The 15,646-nt window shown below is 39.2% G+C and overlaps 1 protein-coding gene across 5 annotated transcripts in view; it reads left to right on the plus strand.

Annotated features, from left to right (window-relative positions):
* FHOD3 (formin homology 2 domain containing 3) overlaps positions 1-15,646 on the plus strand; it is a 368,131-nt gene that overhangs the window by 179,760 nt on the left and 172,725 nt on the right. For all 5 annotated transcript variants that reach the window (XM_066327035.1, XM_066326999.1, XM_066327008.1 and 2 more), the window contains exon 5: positions 1,842-1,947. In XM_066327035.1, the coding sequence (XP_066183132.1) occupies positions 1,842-1,947 (106 nt within the window). The remainder of the gene's footprint in view (positions 1-1,841; positions 1,948-15,646) is intronic.

Consider the following 15,646-nt stretch of genomic DNA (forward strand, 5'->3'; position numbering starts at 1 on the left):
TGTAAAGATTCCATGGACATGTTTCCTCTCTTGAGTTGTAGGAGAAACAGAATTCAGAATTCTTAAAGAAGAAATTATTCTGGTATCTTTGGTTTAAAAACACTACATAACAAAGGGATGCATGGGAGGGATACTCACCTGGTGGTGAAAATGCATAGAGGAAATTTGTCTTCATAAAACTGTGTGCTTGTATCTGTAGTGCCTTGGTCTAACATGTGAATTTGTAAACTTCTTATCTTTCAGAAACCACTATTAAGGCTTTTTTTAATCTAGCTACTGAAAAAAATAGCACTCTTAAAATATTGAGACTAAGAAATAAAAAGAATTTTTAGCTCAAGGGTGCATATGAAGAGGTGAATTTCATCTTATGTATTTTGGGATTTTACTATATGCTTTCACCAGGACATGGGTGGGGTATGGTTGCATGCTTCCATTTTGTGTACTTTTATACTTCATTTAAAGGATAAATCACCTTTATCATGTGATTAATTTGTGTGTCTGTACATGACTGTATAATATCTTTCAAATTGGTTTAACAGATTTGACCAGCTAAAACCTGAAATGGATTTTTTGTATTTCTCATAATTTCTAATCTTCTCACAAACTGCTAGATCACCTGGAAATTATTAATATCCCATTTGGTCAGACTGGAGGAATTATGTAAATTATCTCTGGTGACAGAAAGAAATTCATATTAAATTATCTGGCTGAAAGAAACTTACAGTAAGTGAAATGTCTCACTAAAAAGGGCTTGATTATTTGATTTCTCTTGGCAGTTTGCTAAGTGTTTGCCATTAATTCAAAAATCACTCTCAGCAAATTTACTGTATGGATCTTCAGCTCTTGGGGGTGCATTATTGGAAAACTGGAATTTATGTCTGTTACACTGTTGTGTATAAAAGCGTAAGTTAAGATTATTTAAAAGAAAGGAGTCGGCAACAGGAATTGTCTACAGATAAATCTCTCCCATTAAAATCTTTAATTGGTCTTGTGCCTAATTTGCATGGCTCATTCATTAAGGGCCGTTTAATCTAGTTCTTAGTAGCTTCTTGTTTGTGTGCACGTGCCTTCTGTAAGAGTAGACAGGCTTTAGAGGTGGTGCTCTATAGTCCCTTGGCATAGGAGCTATTCATCTAAAGGCCAGTAAACCCCTCCTCTCCCTGGTGTTGCTTCTACCTGTGACATGGGATTATTCTGCTGCCCTGAGGAAAGAACTGATGGTGAAAAAGCAATGAGCCACTTTAGCAAGTATAAACTCCCATGAAATTTTCTCTTCTGTTTGCTGTTTCCATCACAGTGTGGGCATATTGTCTGCTGGTGCTCTTACCTTGAACACTTTACTTTCCTATTCTAAATTATGTTAAGGTAATAAATATATTGCATTCCAATAAAACCAGTTTTAAAATTTTGCTGTGCACACCTAAAATAATGAAACTGGAATTATGCTAAGAAATAGAGATGGTATTCTCTTGTCGATCCTGACACTTTAGGGCTTTAAAGATATTTGTTTATGTGATATGATGAGATTTAGTATTGTGTAGAATGTCTGCAAGCCTTCAATAAAAACAAATGAAAAGTCATATTTTGCAGGTTTTAGTTTTCTGTAGTTGACTGAAAGGTTCAAACTTGTTTTTTCTTACTTTGCACTGATGTATCTCATTCTGATTTTAAAACTCAAAATTCTGCTTTTGGTCCTCTGTACAATAACTTTCATATCAATTTGATTACAAGACATGAAACAAAATCAGTGTCGCAGGCATGCATTTGTTTTTACGTTATGATATAATCTGTTTCGTTGTCTTTCAGAAATCTAATTCAGCTTTTCCTTTCTCCTGTGGCAGGATGACAAAGACTTGGTTCATGAGTTTGTTGTTGCTGAAGGTCTGACCTGCTTAATCAAAGTGGGAGCAGAAGCCGACCAGAATTATCAGAACTACATCCTGAGAGGTAAAGGAAATGCATCCAAAAGTTGTTTTTATTGCTTGGAAGCTCTCACAGGTCTGCAGCAAGTTGCTGTGTAAAGTGTATTTGCATTTGCTTTTAAGTTTGGTCCTGATTCTTTCATGTTATGCAAGAAAGTTAAGGGAAGATGAATACTCACCACTGAGCTGAGTGAATTGAAATATTTGGAATCTTGATAGTCTCCTCGTTGTTCACCTTTCCTTGTAGATTGCGGTGCACATCTCTAATTCCAGACAAGAAAAGGCATTCTAAAGCCTTTACTGGAAAACTGTGTCAGGGGCACAGAACAAATAAACTTCTTGGGGTATATTCGTCTTTTACAAAGGAGCTGCTGCAAGCAGGCTGGACACAGCAGGAGAGTTTTGTGAGCTGTGTTCTGTCTTTTCTTGCAGTTTACCTCCAAACAGCATGGAGGGTTTTCTCCATGCTGCTTAGACAGTTGAAAAGTATCAGGGAAGCAGAGAGAGGCAGCATCCAGCCTGCTCCATCACCCTGTTGGGAGATGTATTTTCTTATCACCTCTGTCTGTTGTAGTGCAGCAGAATGCAGCATCCTTGGTATCTCTGGATATCATGCACTCTCTATTGAATAAACTGGGAGAAAGTCATACCTTCAGGGGTCAGTTGCCTGGAAACAGTTTTTAGCTCTCTGACATTTTGCAGATAAGCAGGTAATGAGAGGTTTATCTTCTATTCTTTGCACTTAAAAGATAACTGGCAAAGATAGGGTTTGGAGAGATTTGGAAAAGCTGATTAAAAAGCTGATTTCCTCTGTTATGGCCCAAATGGATGCATGTGTTTTTTCATCTAAAAGGACACCTAAGCTATAAATTTGGAGAGTTTCTTCAGTATTTTGAGGAGAGAACAGTCACTCCAAGGGATCTTTGCTGCTGGATGATCTCATAGTAAATGGAGATGGCTTACGAATGCATAGTTGTGGTAGATTGCTCATTTAAGTTTTCTTAGACTGACGTATATAACTGTATTTAAAAATGTCAATTTGATGCATTTAACTGCTAAAACTCAAACTACACATTAAAGAGCAAAAAACAAAACAAAAGCCAAACAAACAACCCCCCTCCAAAAAAAAAAAAAAAAAAGAAAAGATTTTGTAAGAACCAGAAAAACCAGAAATGCTGAATTATGGAAAGCAAGGATTCGAATAATAAGTGGGGCTTCACGTGAAGATGTTGAAGATAAAACCAGATTTGGAAATTTAAACGAAACAAACCAGTACTACAGGAAGTATGTCCTATGGCAGTAGCTGTGCAGTCACAGAAAAGTACTTGAATAGAAGACAAGGACACAGAAATGTATGCAATTAGAACTTTCTCGGAGAAGACTGGCCATAGATGCTCTCAGAAAATTCAGACTGGAAGCAAAGTAAAAGTGCTGTATGGGACAGTCTGGCCTTCAGTCTAAGACCCTTCCCATTCTCTCTCCCTTCCCATATCCTGACGCATCCAGTGTTGTTCAAGGAGATGTAATGATCTCTTCCTTGTGGTGGCTTTCAAGAGCTTGGTTTCCATGACCTAAAATTAGAAATCTACACATGAATTCAATGAATGATAAAACAGAGTCTTAGTGTCAATGTTCGTGGCATCATATAAATGCAACTGCAAACTCATCTTGTTGCATTGTTGCTAACAAGTGATTACAGCTTGTTCAAAATGAATATAACAAAACAACATTAATAATAACAAAAACCATGTAGACGTATACCATAAAGGTAAAAAGATGATTTTGGGAAGATGCTTTTAGGGATTGGTAGCTTCTGAAGTCAGGTCTTTTTTTTTCCCCACATTGCTGCTGTGTGAAGCTGAAGTTTCTCTGGGTAGTGTGTCCTAGCATCCTTTACAATAGTACAATTTTTCTGTGTGATGTGGGTTTCATTTCAGTTTTGGTCTTGATTGTCTTAGAGGAATTTCAAAGCTTGTTACAACTCCAAAATTATGTCAGGTGGTTTGCAGTTCCAGGAGCCAGCATGTACTTTCTGAATAGGTCTGCATGTGCAATGAGATAAAGATAGATTTAGAAGTACAGTATAGCCAAACAATCTTATCTGAATACGTTGAGGAGGGTGCTGAAAAGAAGTATTAAATACATCATGTAAGAGAGTTTCTGGTGTATTATATTTGGAAGATCATACTGATTGGTTAGGGATTTTGGTGGGTTTTTTTGGTGGCAGTTGTGTGTATCTATTGCAGTTCTGCATTTTACTAAACCCAGAGTACTGGTAAATAGATGAATACATTTTACTGAAAGTACAACACAGTTAGCAAAGAGGTGATCCCACTAAGCTCTAAGCTTAGGGTTAGATAGTGGAGATTTGAGAAATGAGAAGTAGTCTTTTTTTAGAGATTTTGAGCCCTCCTACTGTGGTGTTCTTGTTCTGCCAGTCCTTTCGGAGTGGAATTTATTCTCCTTATTTTCATTGAATTTAACCCAAATCTTGAATAGATGGGATTTTTCCTAAGTTCCATCATTTTCCCAGCACCTTTGGTGTGATTCCCTCTTTTCCTGTGGCAGTTCTAACTCAGCTTGCAGGGCTTGTGACAGTAAGTGGCAGCCTTAGGAATGGCATTGCCTCCCTCTCTTCAGGGACTCACCTACATGAGACTGTCTGTCATCTTGACTGAGCAATTTCCCAGTGTTTCACATCAACTTGTTTGCCTTCACTCATCAAGAAATAGCTTTGTACCTTGGAGGGAAAATAGGCTAGAAATACACGTATGCTTAAGGGCTGTAGGTGCTTCAGTGAGTTCCAGGTGCAAGTTACTTCTTGAGGATATTATTTTCCTTTTTCCAAAAGTCTGTATTGTTTCACTCTAATGTTTCCGGGTTATGAATTTCTGCTTAGGAGTTTTGACTTGATTCAAGTCAGACTGAGCTGCCAAAAAATGATTAAATATGAGTCACGAAAATTTTAGTTACTTTAATGGGCAAGTGAAGAGAAGATAAGTGTGGCTTTTACATACAATGCTGAGAAATCCAGACAGTTTATTATTGAGTGCTAAGAAATGTCTGTTTATTTCTGCTCAGGTCCCCTGAACTAGGGCTGTTTGACTGTACCTTTCCCAAAGTGTTCCCTTTTGTCAGTATGTAGCCTATTGACTGTAAGCCAACAGTAGCCAGGTCTTCTCTCAAGGGTAACTTTTAAAAACGACTAGCTTAGAAAACAGCTTTTGATCCTCCATATTTAAGAGTTTTTAAAACTAGATTTATTCTCCAATGTTCCTTTCAATTATTGTGGACATCTAAAAAAACTGTGTTTTGAGGGACTTTTCCCTCTCCATGGAAAAAAGCTTGTTTTCCTTTTGTTATTTCTTGCCACTTCCTTTTTGTCACAAGGATCCATAAGGATGAAGAACTTCACTGATAACACTGCAGTTAAATTTTTTTGTCCCAGTCATGAGATTGTGGTATGGTAGATGTTACCTAAATATTCAAAACTAGATAGAATGTGTTAAAGGTAATGAAAATACCCATAACTGATGAGGATTAATATAAATCTTACCGTAATCTTGAAGATTCTTTGGATAGAATTTTGAGATCATCTGTTCCTTGAACAGAATGAGAAAGCAGCACATGAAATGCCATGGTAGCCTTCACATTTTCTGATAATTTAGCCATTGCTGTTGGGAAGGCAAGGAAAAAAGAGCAGCTTATGTAGACCAAGATTTAATTCTTAAAGATATACTGAATAAGTAAGCTAATACTTATTCCTGAATAAGTTTAGGGATGACTTTGGTGGCACTGTGATGTGAGTTCTGCCTGGTGGGGTTCTGTGCTGTCTGTCCCTCAGATCAGACAAGAAGGTTGCCAAAAGGTCATCCAGCCTCTTTTGTCAAGTGTAATTGTGTACTTGGGTCCCTATTAGCCTGCTTATGGATTCAGAACAGTATTTAGAGGTGTCCATAATTAGATGAAAGCTAGATACTGTTCTCGTAGTTTGAAAGCACGAGCCAAGTGTTCAGTTCGAGCAGGCAAAGGCCTTGACCTTGCTGCAAGGGCTAAGGAACTAAGGCTGAGGAAAAAATAGGACAGCAGTCAGTGCTCATACTAAATTATCCTTGAATCAAATTCAGCTTGTGGATGCAGCTCTCTGATGTAGTGAGAGCTGTGTGCTTATATGGAGAATAAGAATTTGAGTGTCGAGTCTGGATGAGAGATGGTTTCAATTTTGTTTGGCAGTTTTGAATTTCTAGCGTAGGGGTTTTGTTAAAGAAGAAGTAAAGAAAAACAAGTGCTTGGAGGAGCCTAGGAGTTATGACTTGAGGTAATAGTTGTGCTTTAAGTTAACCCCTCTCTTGTAAAACCCCAAACCATTACTGTAATCTAAAATTAAAGATAAGTAGAATCCTAGAAGCATTTAGGTTGAAGAAAGCTCTTAATATCATCGAGTTCAACCATTAACCTGACAAGTGCACCATAAACCATGGCCCTAAGCACCACATGTGCACATCCTTTAAGTATCTCCAAGGACAGTATAGTCAAAACTTCAATAATTTGTACTTAATTCAATAATGTGGGCAGAACACTAGGTTGCAGTGGAACCAGTAGACCATTTTCCTGTCACAGACCCTCTGCACTGATAAAGTGCTAAATCCTGTGTGTTTCTACAGATACTCTGCAAGCACAGAAGATAATGGTAATGGTCCTGGGCAAGGGAACTGAAGTACTCTGAGGGACAGTCACATACCATTTAAGAGGATTAAGGGTTGATAAGTTCATGCACAAAGTCAACAGCATCTTCAGTCTGGTATTGATTATTAAGCATCTTGATTATTAAGCCCTACAAATTTTTTCCTTATAGGTAGTAAATGTAGTTTGTTTTGGAATTGCACTTGTACAAGCATACTTTTATTTTCCTGCAGATAAAATGAGTATATAATAATGCTGGTTCTTTTTTTTTTTTTTTTTTTTCATGCGGGGCTTTTACCAGGAAAGTTCTATATGAGTCCTAAAATGTTAATAAAAAAATAACTAAGTGTCTTAAAACACTAAGATCACCTGTGAAACATAACTCCAAGGCCCATTTTGATCTTTGTTACATCCTTGAATTATGAGGGATTCATTTAAACAATTTCCTTCAAGCCTGATAGCTGCAATTTGCCCAGATGTGAACTGCCAGTGATGGAGAAGTTCCCAAGAGAAGCAGTGACTTCCAAAGGTAGAGCAATGAGAACTGAGGAGCCTGAAACTTTCCAATCTCCCACTGAGGCATAAGAATGGGGCAATATTTTGATTCCTCACCTGTCTAGCTGGTAAATGGGAGCCAACCTTTGAAAAGGATGGATGAAGAGAAAGAGTAGAGCTGTATCTGGGTAGTTATCCTTTTAGTAATGGCAGCTCCCTACTGCAGGAAGATGATTCTAAATCTGTATTTGCATGTGCTTTTAATTATACACTACAGTGTAGCTGACAACAATAAAAAATGGAGAAAAATTACCATAAGTGCTACTTGGTTGTAAAGCAGAAAGTGACTTTGCAGTTGGGATTAGGAGATGCTGAGCTGTTTGACAGGGTGGTTGGACATGCACAGGAGCCACCAGAGTTAGTCAGAACTACAGATGAATGCCCAGACAGGGGTCAGCTTTTCCAAACTAACAGGCTAACAGCTCAAACACTGACATGTACCAAAGCCACCAACAGTTATGCCTATTTATAAAGCCAAAGACATGCAGTCCCACCTGCATGCCAAATTTGGAACCAAGGGCTGTGCTGCATATTCTGGGAAATCAGATTAAATTCCTGAAACGACTCAGTGGTGGATGGTAAAAGACCATCTGGTTACTGTCTGTCACCAGGACACTCTGTGTGCCCAAAGATGTCAAGGAGCTATAGGAAGTCGAAGGTGAGGGTGAGGCTTTGCAAGCAGGCAGTGGAAGCTGCTGCTGATAACCCTTTCATTCTGAAAGCCAGGCATGAAGTTATCAGCAAGCTGGTGGCATTTCTGGATTGAGCCAATTGCTACTAGGAATGCTTGGGGTTTCTAAGTGTGCTCTCTGAAATGAGGGGATGATCTGCTTCCAGGAATTGGCTGGCTGTTTTTATCAAAAAGACCCCTCATTATTTGCAAGGACATGAATGTTTCCAGTGCTCTTGAACTTTCCTTCCTCAGCCTGATAAACTATGTGGCTTTGGGCTTTTGCATTAAAGGTTAGGTATTACAAAGCATTTAGCATAGAGAAGCACATTCTTCTGCAGTTAATGTCTATATGGGAAATAGGGATTGTGTAAATAACAAAAAAAAAATAGAAATAAAGTCTGTAGGAGGCTATTTCTATCCTAAATAGATATGTCTTGCTGGTTGGTACTGCAGCAGTATAATAGATGGTAGTAATGTAAGTTTAGTAGTGAAAAGGGAGCTAATAATGAATGCTCCATATCTTTACAATATTCCTGTTTTAGTGTGAACTGGAGAACTGTTTAAAGTTTTCCAGCTGTAGAAAAGTGTCAGAGCCCCAAGTAAATAGGAATAGACAGCACTTGATTAGACTAACCTTTGTATTTCTTTCTTCTCTCTTAACCTTCAGTGTAAAGGTATCCATATACAACTGTGAAGTTCCTGTATATGTCTCTGTATATTCAAGTTGCCTTCTTATGTGCAGTACTTTAAAATGATGTAAACTTTATCACTCCATCTCAAAGTACCTGCAGTAACAGTCTGAACTTTAAAAAGAAATTGAGTGCCTGTACCTTGATTACTTGGGAGTGTTGCTTCTGAGAGAGATTTTCTGGCACAGTCTCCCAGTAAATTCAGTTTTTTGACCTTTCAGAAAGCTTATCAGAACTGGACGTTAGTCCTGTGGGCATTTCAAAATTCATACCCTTCATTTTTATGCTGGACATCAGACCACAGTTCCTGTGGAACCATACCAACAGTCAGCAACTCCACCTGGAACTTAATGTCCACATAGAGATACAACCTAGGCTTCCTACCACCACTACAAAAAAAAAATCCCAAAAAACCCCAAAAAACCAAAAAGCACCTCAAACACCCTCCCCCAAACAACAAAAACAAACAAAAAAAACCCCCACTAAATAAAACACACCAACACACCGCTACTTAACAGCTGTGTAAGCAAGTTAGGAGCAGATTAGTGTAGCTAAGCTAAGACCTTTTAATGGGCTGCAACTGCTGAGCTGAGGTACAGCCTGACAGGGATGCAGCCATGCCATCTCCCTTTGTGAATAGGACTACACAGGCAGTTTTCCATCAGTGAACATTATAGGTATCATTTGTTGTAGTTCAGATCAAAAGTAGCAGTCCCAGAAAAATCAGACCTATATACCTGATGGATATAACCTTTTTCTGTTACATGTGCAGGAACTGCAAGACATGCCTCCTCTTGAAAAGCCATTAAATGAAAAAACGCAAGTGGATTTGGCATCCTGATTCATGAACCCTTTAGAAATAAGGATGTTATGATGCTCTTTGTGTAGCAGAAGAAAAGGGCACATTATGTATCTCGATGATTAATAATACAAAAACTAAACCTCCTTGTCTCAGTAGGTGAATCCTTTCTCACTTCTGCAAATATCTCTTTAAGACTAAAATGCCTGTTCTATGGATGCATTACACTGAGTTCCTTACTGAATACAACCTTCGGCATTCCCTTAGTTGTTGAAGCAATCACTGCTAATCACTTTTGTCCTTCTCTTCCTTTCCTTCTCCCTGGATACGATTGTGATGTGTGATCCATCTGGAAGCAAAGCCAGATAGTCCTCACACAGAGCATACAGTACAAGTCCTCCCAGTCAGAGATGGGAATTGGCATTGAAGCAAATTTGAGTTCAAAAGTTTAACCACCCTATAGTAATTTACACATCTACAAAAAACCTGAATTGTTCCTCGTGCTGTGCATTTTATGAAATGGCCTTTCATGGTGTTACTGCTCGTGAGGAGGACATAGGGTCTACATGGAATTCAATAATAACACCACCATAAAATTATGGATTCCCTTGTTTTTAAAGCTGACAGAGGCTAGGAGCCTTTGAGTTGCTTTCTGTCTCTATGAAAATGAATCTTCAGGTACTGAGTAGGTTTTTTTAATGCTTTGTGAAATTCCCATGAAATGTGACACCTCGGGCTATGCAGACTTCATGTAAAATGAGGAACTGAACATGAAAAATGCACATCCTTAACTACTGAGCAAAGACTAAGTACTTGAGAAGTACTCCCAGGGGCCTTTAAAGCCATTGTGGGTATTTTATGCTTTAACTACTCAGACTTCATGAACAAGCCTTGAAAACAATGTGCTGATTCCAGCTGGTTATGAGGCTATAACAGAGTGTTTCTGCCTTTTTGTAGTAATCTTGCAGCCCAAGAGTAGAAAAGGAGAAAATGTGTGGAAAAGTAAGAACACTCCATAAGCTAGCACAGACATGAATAATTGTGCAAAGTATGTGGCTGCTGGTAATTTCACTGTAAATTATTTGCATTTGATATATGCACATATAAAATATCATTGGGAAATAGAGTTTGATTATTGTAATTTCAAGATTAGAGACTTCCACAGCTATTTGTGATGGTGGTTGGTAGAGCGCCACACAGAGTGCTCCATCCTGATACATAATCAGGGAAGATTAAAGACTTTAAATAAGAATTTGAAGAGGTGGAGTCAAATGTGTAAGATAATTGAGAGGTGCTGGCTGCTGTTTCGTGAAGGTGATTATTGTGTGATATAAGGATGTGACAAAAATGAGGTTCTTCAAATATCTTTGGAGCTAATTTCCATATCCAGATGCATTATTTTAAGTCACATATTAGCTCTGTCTGTCTGTAATCCTTACAAATGTGCATGTGTATGGATGTCTATCAATCATGTTCTTACAGGTGCAATCAGGAAACTGGGCCAGTGAACTGTAAGCTCTTAAAATACTTACTTTCATTACTGTATAGGTAGTGAGTGACCAGCTTTTAGGTCTCTGAGCACTACTGCATCGAATTCTAAGAAATTGTAGATGATTGAAGAACTTAAAAGCTAAGCCATAGGACTTGCATGTGTTAGCATGGTATTAATTATTCACTGATCATAAATACTGTGTTCATACATATGTGTCTAAGAAAAGCCACAGAATAATGGCAGTTAAGGATAATCTTAGTGAACACATGGGAGTATTAATGTTTCTGTTTCTGCTGTAGAGGGTTTCTGTCTGTCTGTTCTGTGTAACTCGAAGAAGCACTACAGGTGCAGCACATACCCCTCAGGAAAACAGAAATAGCAAATAGGTGCCTGTGTACATGGGAATGAGAAAAGAGTGAAACACTTTTTGCTGCTTTGTAAGGACATGTAAGGACCAGCTTACCTTCTGCCAGCACTACTTCCTTCTCTGCCCTCTCCACCTCCTTCCATACACAGCCCTGGAGACTCTGGTGGCACCGGATTGGAATGGGGGCTGGCATCCCCCCAACTCCCCACATGCGTGTGAAGGCTGTCAGTGCGTGCCCAGGCAGGGGCTGAGCAGACTGGGTAAGGCAGCAAATTCAAGGTGTCATGTAAATGCAGATTGGATTTTGTGTCTTCCCTTTGCAAGCCAGAGGAAGAAGAGTTGTGCTTGAGGCTCCCTGTCTGCGTAGGGAGAACAGGTTTATTTCATTCCTACCATTTTACAAAAAGTGGGGCTCAATACATTATTTATTAGTTGTCACATGATTTCTTTCTCTCCCTATTGCCTGACAATAAGATTATTTATTTTTTTCTGTTTTCAGTGAGTGAGGCATTTCCAGCTTTTTCCATTAAATTCTTGGCGCTAAAGATGGTGCTGTCATGCAAGGAGAGGAATATGCCTACCTCCTGCATCTAAGCAATGCTGGATCACTGGCCTGCACTAGCTGCTAAAAATACAGTACCTCTGTTGTTTAGGGTGCGGATTTTAATAATTTATCGTTTTGAAGTTTCTTCCCAGTCAATTTAGTGAAGAGAGTTTATTACTGTAGGTGCTATGTAAAGTAAGTCTTTTTTTCCTTTGCCCCTTGGATTTGTTTACAGTTAGAAAACAAATATTCTTCTGTCCTCTGACCTTGTAAGTGCTTTGGGTTCCCTGAAGAGCAGAAACACTAAAAATACTGTTGTGTGCTGTGAGGAGTGCCATCAAATGTCTCTGTTACAGCACTTTGGCTTGAGTCACTGAAGTGCTACTCAGGATATGCTGTCTCTGTTGTGTGTTTTAAGTAGCTTTATTTAAATGACAGGTGGGGTCTCAAAGAACTTCTGCCAATACTGGGCAATATCCTGTTTCCTCTTAACCTTCCTTCTATATATTATCACCAGCCTAGACAAGGCTCTCAACTTCCCCTTGCCTTCTTTGTCCCTTCCCCTCCCCCCTGCAATTCCCTTCTTTGGAGATGCCTCTGTGATTTCTGAACTTATGCTCCAAATTGGCTTTGGGTACAGTAGAGTTGCACAGGACTTTTTCCTGATGAGCGTCAAGTACCTGTAGTGACAAAAGTCCTTATCAGCTTACATCCCAAGTGTTCCCAATCTCAGTACCCTGCCCTGGCATGCAGGGAGCAGTCTTGGGAGCAGACACAGTTTTTCACTCAGGCGAAATCCACTCACTGGGCAGAAATTCTGCTTTTAAAGCTGTAACTTCTAAACACGGTTTCCACATTCCCAAAATTCGGTAGTGGGTCACCATAAGCTTGCTTTAGTATTTAGATGAATATCAATTATGGAAACATTGACCGTATTGTGTATAAACTTTATATATTGGCTGCTACAAATATTTTTATATGTGCTTGTGATAAATGTTGGGTTTTTTGGGTTGTTTGTTTTTTTTTTTCTAAGATGGTTATGGACAAATGTACTAAGAACTATGTTAAAGTTGATAAACAAAACTCTTGAAAATTAAAAGTACCTGTCTGAGCTTTCTTTGCAGACAGGCCTGCCTCCTTCGTGCGGCAGTTGACCCAGCCTTTGATGGCACAGTGGTACAGCTTTTTCCTCTGCTCTGCTTCAGCCAATGAGCACCATCACACCTGTGCACTTACTGAACACCTTTTAAACAGCTGCTCTTATCAGCAATCCTTCCCTGGGCTTTGCGATTTTTTTCATGCTGTGCAAACTCTGTTATAAAATGTTTGTTTTCCTTGTGGGTTTTTCTGTGTTTTGTCACTAGATGTTATCCAAGAGTGCAAAGGTCAGCATTATCTTTGTGTGGCAGATAAGGAAATGAGGCACTTGAAAACACATTCTGAATTCAGAAAGATTCAGTAACTCTTGAGTTCTGATTTGGAGCTTGTTCTTGGGCTGGTTTTTCAAAGTCAATATGGTATTTTCTGTTTATTCCTTTTTTAATCATTACTCTTAGGATTTATTTTCCTATTCAGACTCTTGTCCAGTCTGTCCTCGTTTTCTTTCTCTGATCTGTTTCTATTTCATGCTTTTCATGTCAACTTCCTTTACACTTTATCAGTCTACCAGTTTATTTACATCATCAATCCATTCAATAATATTCATAAATTCATTTACATTAAATTCTTCACCAGTTTAAGCTGTCTAAAATGCCTTTTCTTCCCATCACACCTTCCCACCTCTGCACTGTCTGTTGGGTTCTGACACAACAGCTGTGACTGTATGATGGTGTAATAAATTTGACAGAGGAATGTGTACATCTGAAAAATATTGTTTTGGATTCTTTTTTAGTACTGTTGAGTTACTCATTCCACTTCTTAATGGTGGGACACAACTCCTGTGTCAGTAAAACCCTGATTTTGATCTTAGACAAATAAGGGAGAGTGTTGTAGTGCCACTATCAAGGATGTAGTCAAGCTTTGGTATCTTATCTTTTTTACATTTCTTTCCTCAACATCACTCACAGCAGGCCTAATCTGTGTGTTTCCTCCAGCCAAACAGCTGTTAGTCTTTCCCATTATTTCCCTCATTTATCCCAGTCACTTCATCTCTTTTCATAACTCTTGGGCACTCATCAAGTATTCTGTCAGAGTTTCTTCCTTTTTCATTTCCTTAAACATCTCTAGGTTTGTATTTTGTATCCTTCTGCATTCAGATTAGAATTCCTCTTCCCACCATCTAATAAGAATAAGAAGATAATTCTTTAAAACAAAACCAGAAACCCTCACAAGCTGCTGCTCTTACTTTGAATGCCTTGGCCCTCCTTGGAGGGCAGCAGCTGGGAGCATTATGGTGATATTTTGAGCTTCAAGAATGGAGTATACAGAGGTTTTAGCTGATTGCATATGTTCAGTAGAGGCTGTTACAAGTGTGAGACAACAGCTATTTCAAAACCTTATAGTCATGTAAAGTTTGGGCACATTTTAGTGTTTTCTGTATGAGCTCTTCCACCGACATGAGGTTATAACTTTTCTGAGTGTAGGAGAATGGATTGCAGGCGGCCTCACCACTGATGAGTTTCAGCTGAATTACCAAAGAGGAGGAACAGCCTTACTCTTAATGGGTCACAGCTATGTCCAATGAGGATAGGTTTTATAAAAGAGTAGGTTAGCTGGTTGAGGGACAGAGAAGAATGTGCAGAGAAGGTGAGGTGCAGGGAAGGTAGAGAGGGTTTTGTTTTGTTTTGTTTCGTTTGTTTGTTTTCTGAAAGAACAAGTTGGGAAGGATCTAAAACAAGTTGGGAAAGACGTTTGGACCACCTGCAAAATCAGAAATCTCCTGGATCTCTGATGAGTTTATGCAACTGTTCTTGCATACTTGGGACTGTCAGACTGGTCAGGACAGGGGTCTTCCTGCCCACCAGGACTCGGTCAAAAGAAGTCCTGTGTTCTATACGTGTTCCACTGGAACTGAATGATACCCAAGGCTGTGCATTGTCAGAGACTGGGCTTGGTTGCTTTCCATGACTGACATTCAGTGATGGCAGGATTGTTATTTCAAGGGGGTTTTAGCGTCATTTCCTCAGTTGAAGGAAGATCTGAATAGGTCTTTCAGAAGGGCAAGTATGAATCGTATTCACTAGACTGCTCCAGCAAAGCCAGTTTTTTGCCAACAAAACCATAGTGCATATCTTCCAAACCTGCCAATCAGAGTGGTTGGATGTGCCACCTAAACCCAAACTATTGCACACGTGACCTGTGTTGGCCCAGACTTTGTTGGTTGAGTACCATGGACAGGGGCAGCACAGCCACAGCCTCCTCAAGACCTGAGGCTTAACGGTCTTGTTGGAAAACACCTTGTAAGCCTGTACAGTTGGTGCCAAATCTACTATTATTGAGTGAATATAAGACAGCTAAACCCTCTTGAGCTTTTTCTCACAGGCATTCCAGATTTAGTCCTCCTGTGCAATTGGGTTTGGTCCAGAGCTATTCAAGGCTCTTAAAATGCTGATAGATGAGAAAAGCCTTCTCCTGCCTGTAGATTTGTGAAAATACTACAGGTGTTCGTGGAGTCCTCTCTTGGCACATTTCCCAGATGGGGCTGAGAAAACCCTTTTGAATGCCTAGTTGAATTAATTTCAAGAAGTCATGGTTTGCAGTCTTTATATGATACTTCATTTGACCACAGTGATCAACCACTGATCTTAAGTGGCCTCTGTCCCCAGTGGTATTAGAACTTCATGTGAGCTAACTTGTAGTGGAAGTATTGACAGACTTCTTCCAGATGTGTGTCAGAATGTATTGCTTGGTTACAATCAGACAGATGTTTGGCTATGATTACCCACAGAGGACTGTTCTTAGATGCATCCCCTTGTAAAAGCTG

This window comes from Sylvia atricapilla, chromosome 1, assembly GCF_009819655.1.
Source record: "Sylvia atricapilla isolate bSylAtr1 chromosome 1, bSylAtr1.pri, whole genome shotgun sequence".
Lineage (NCBI taxonomy): Eukaryota > Metazoa > Chordata > Aves > Passeriformes > Sylviidae > Sylvia > Sylvia atricapilla.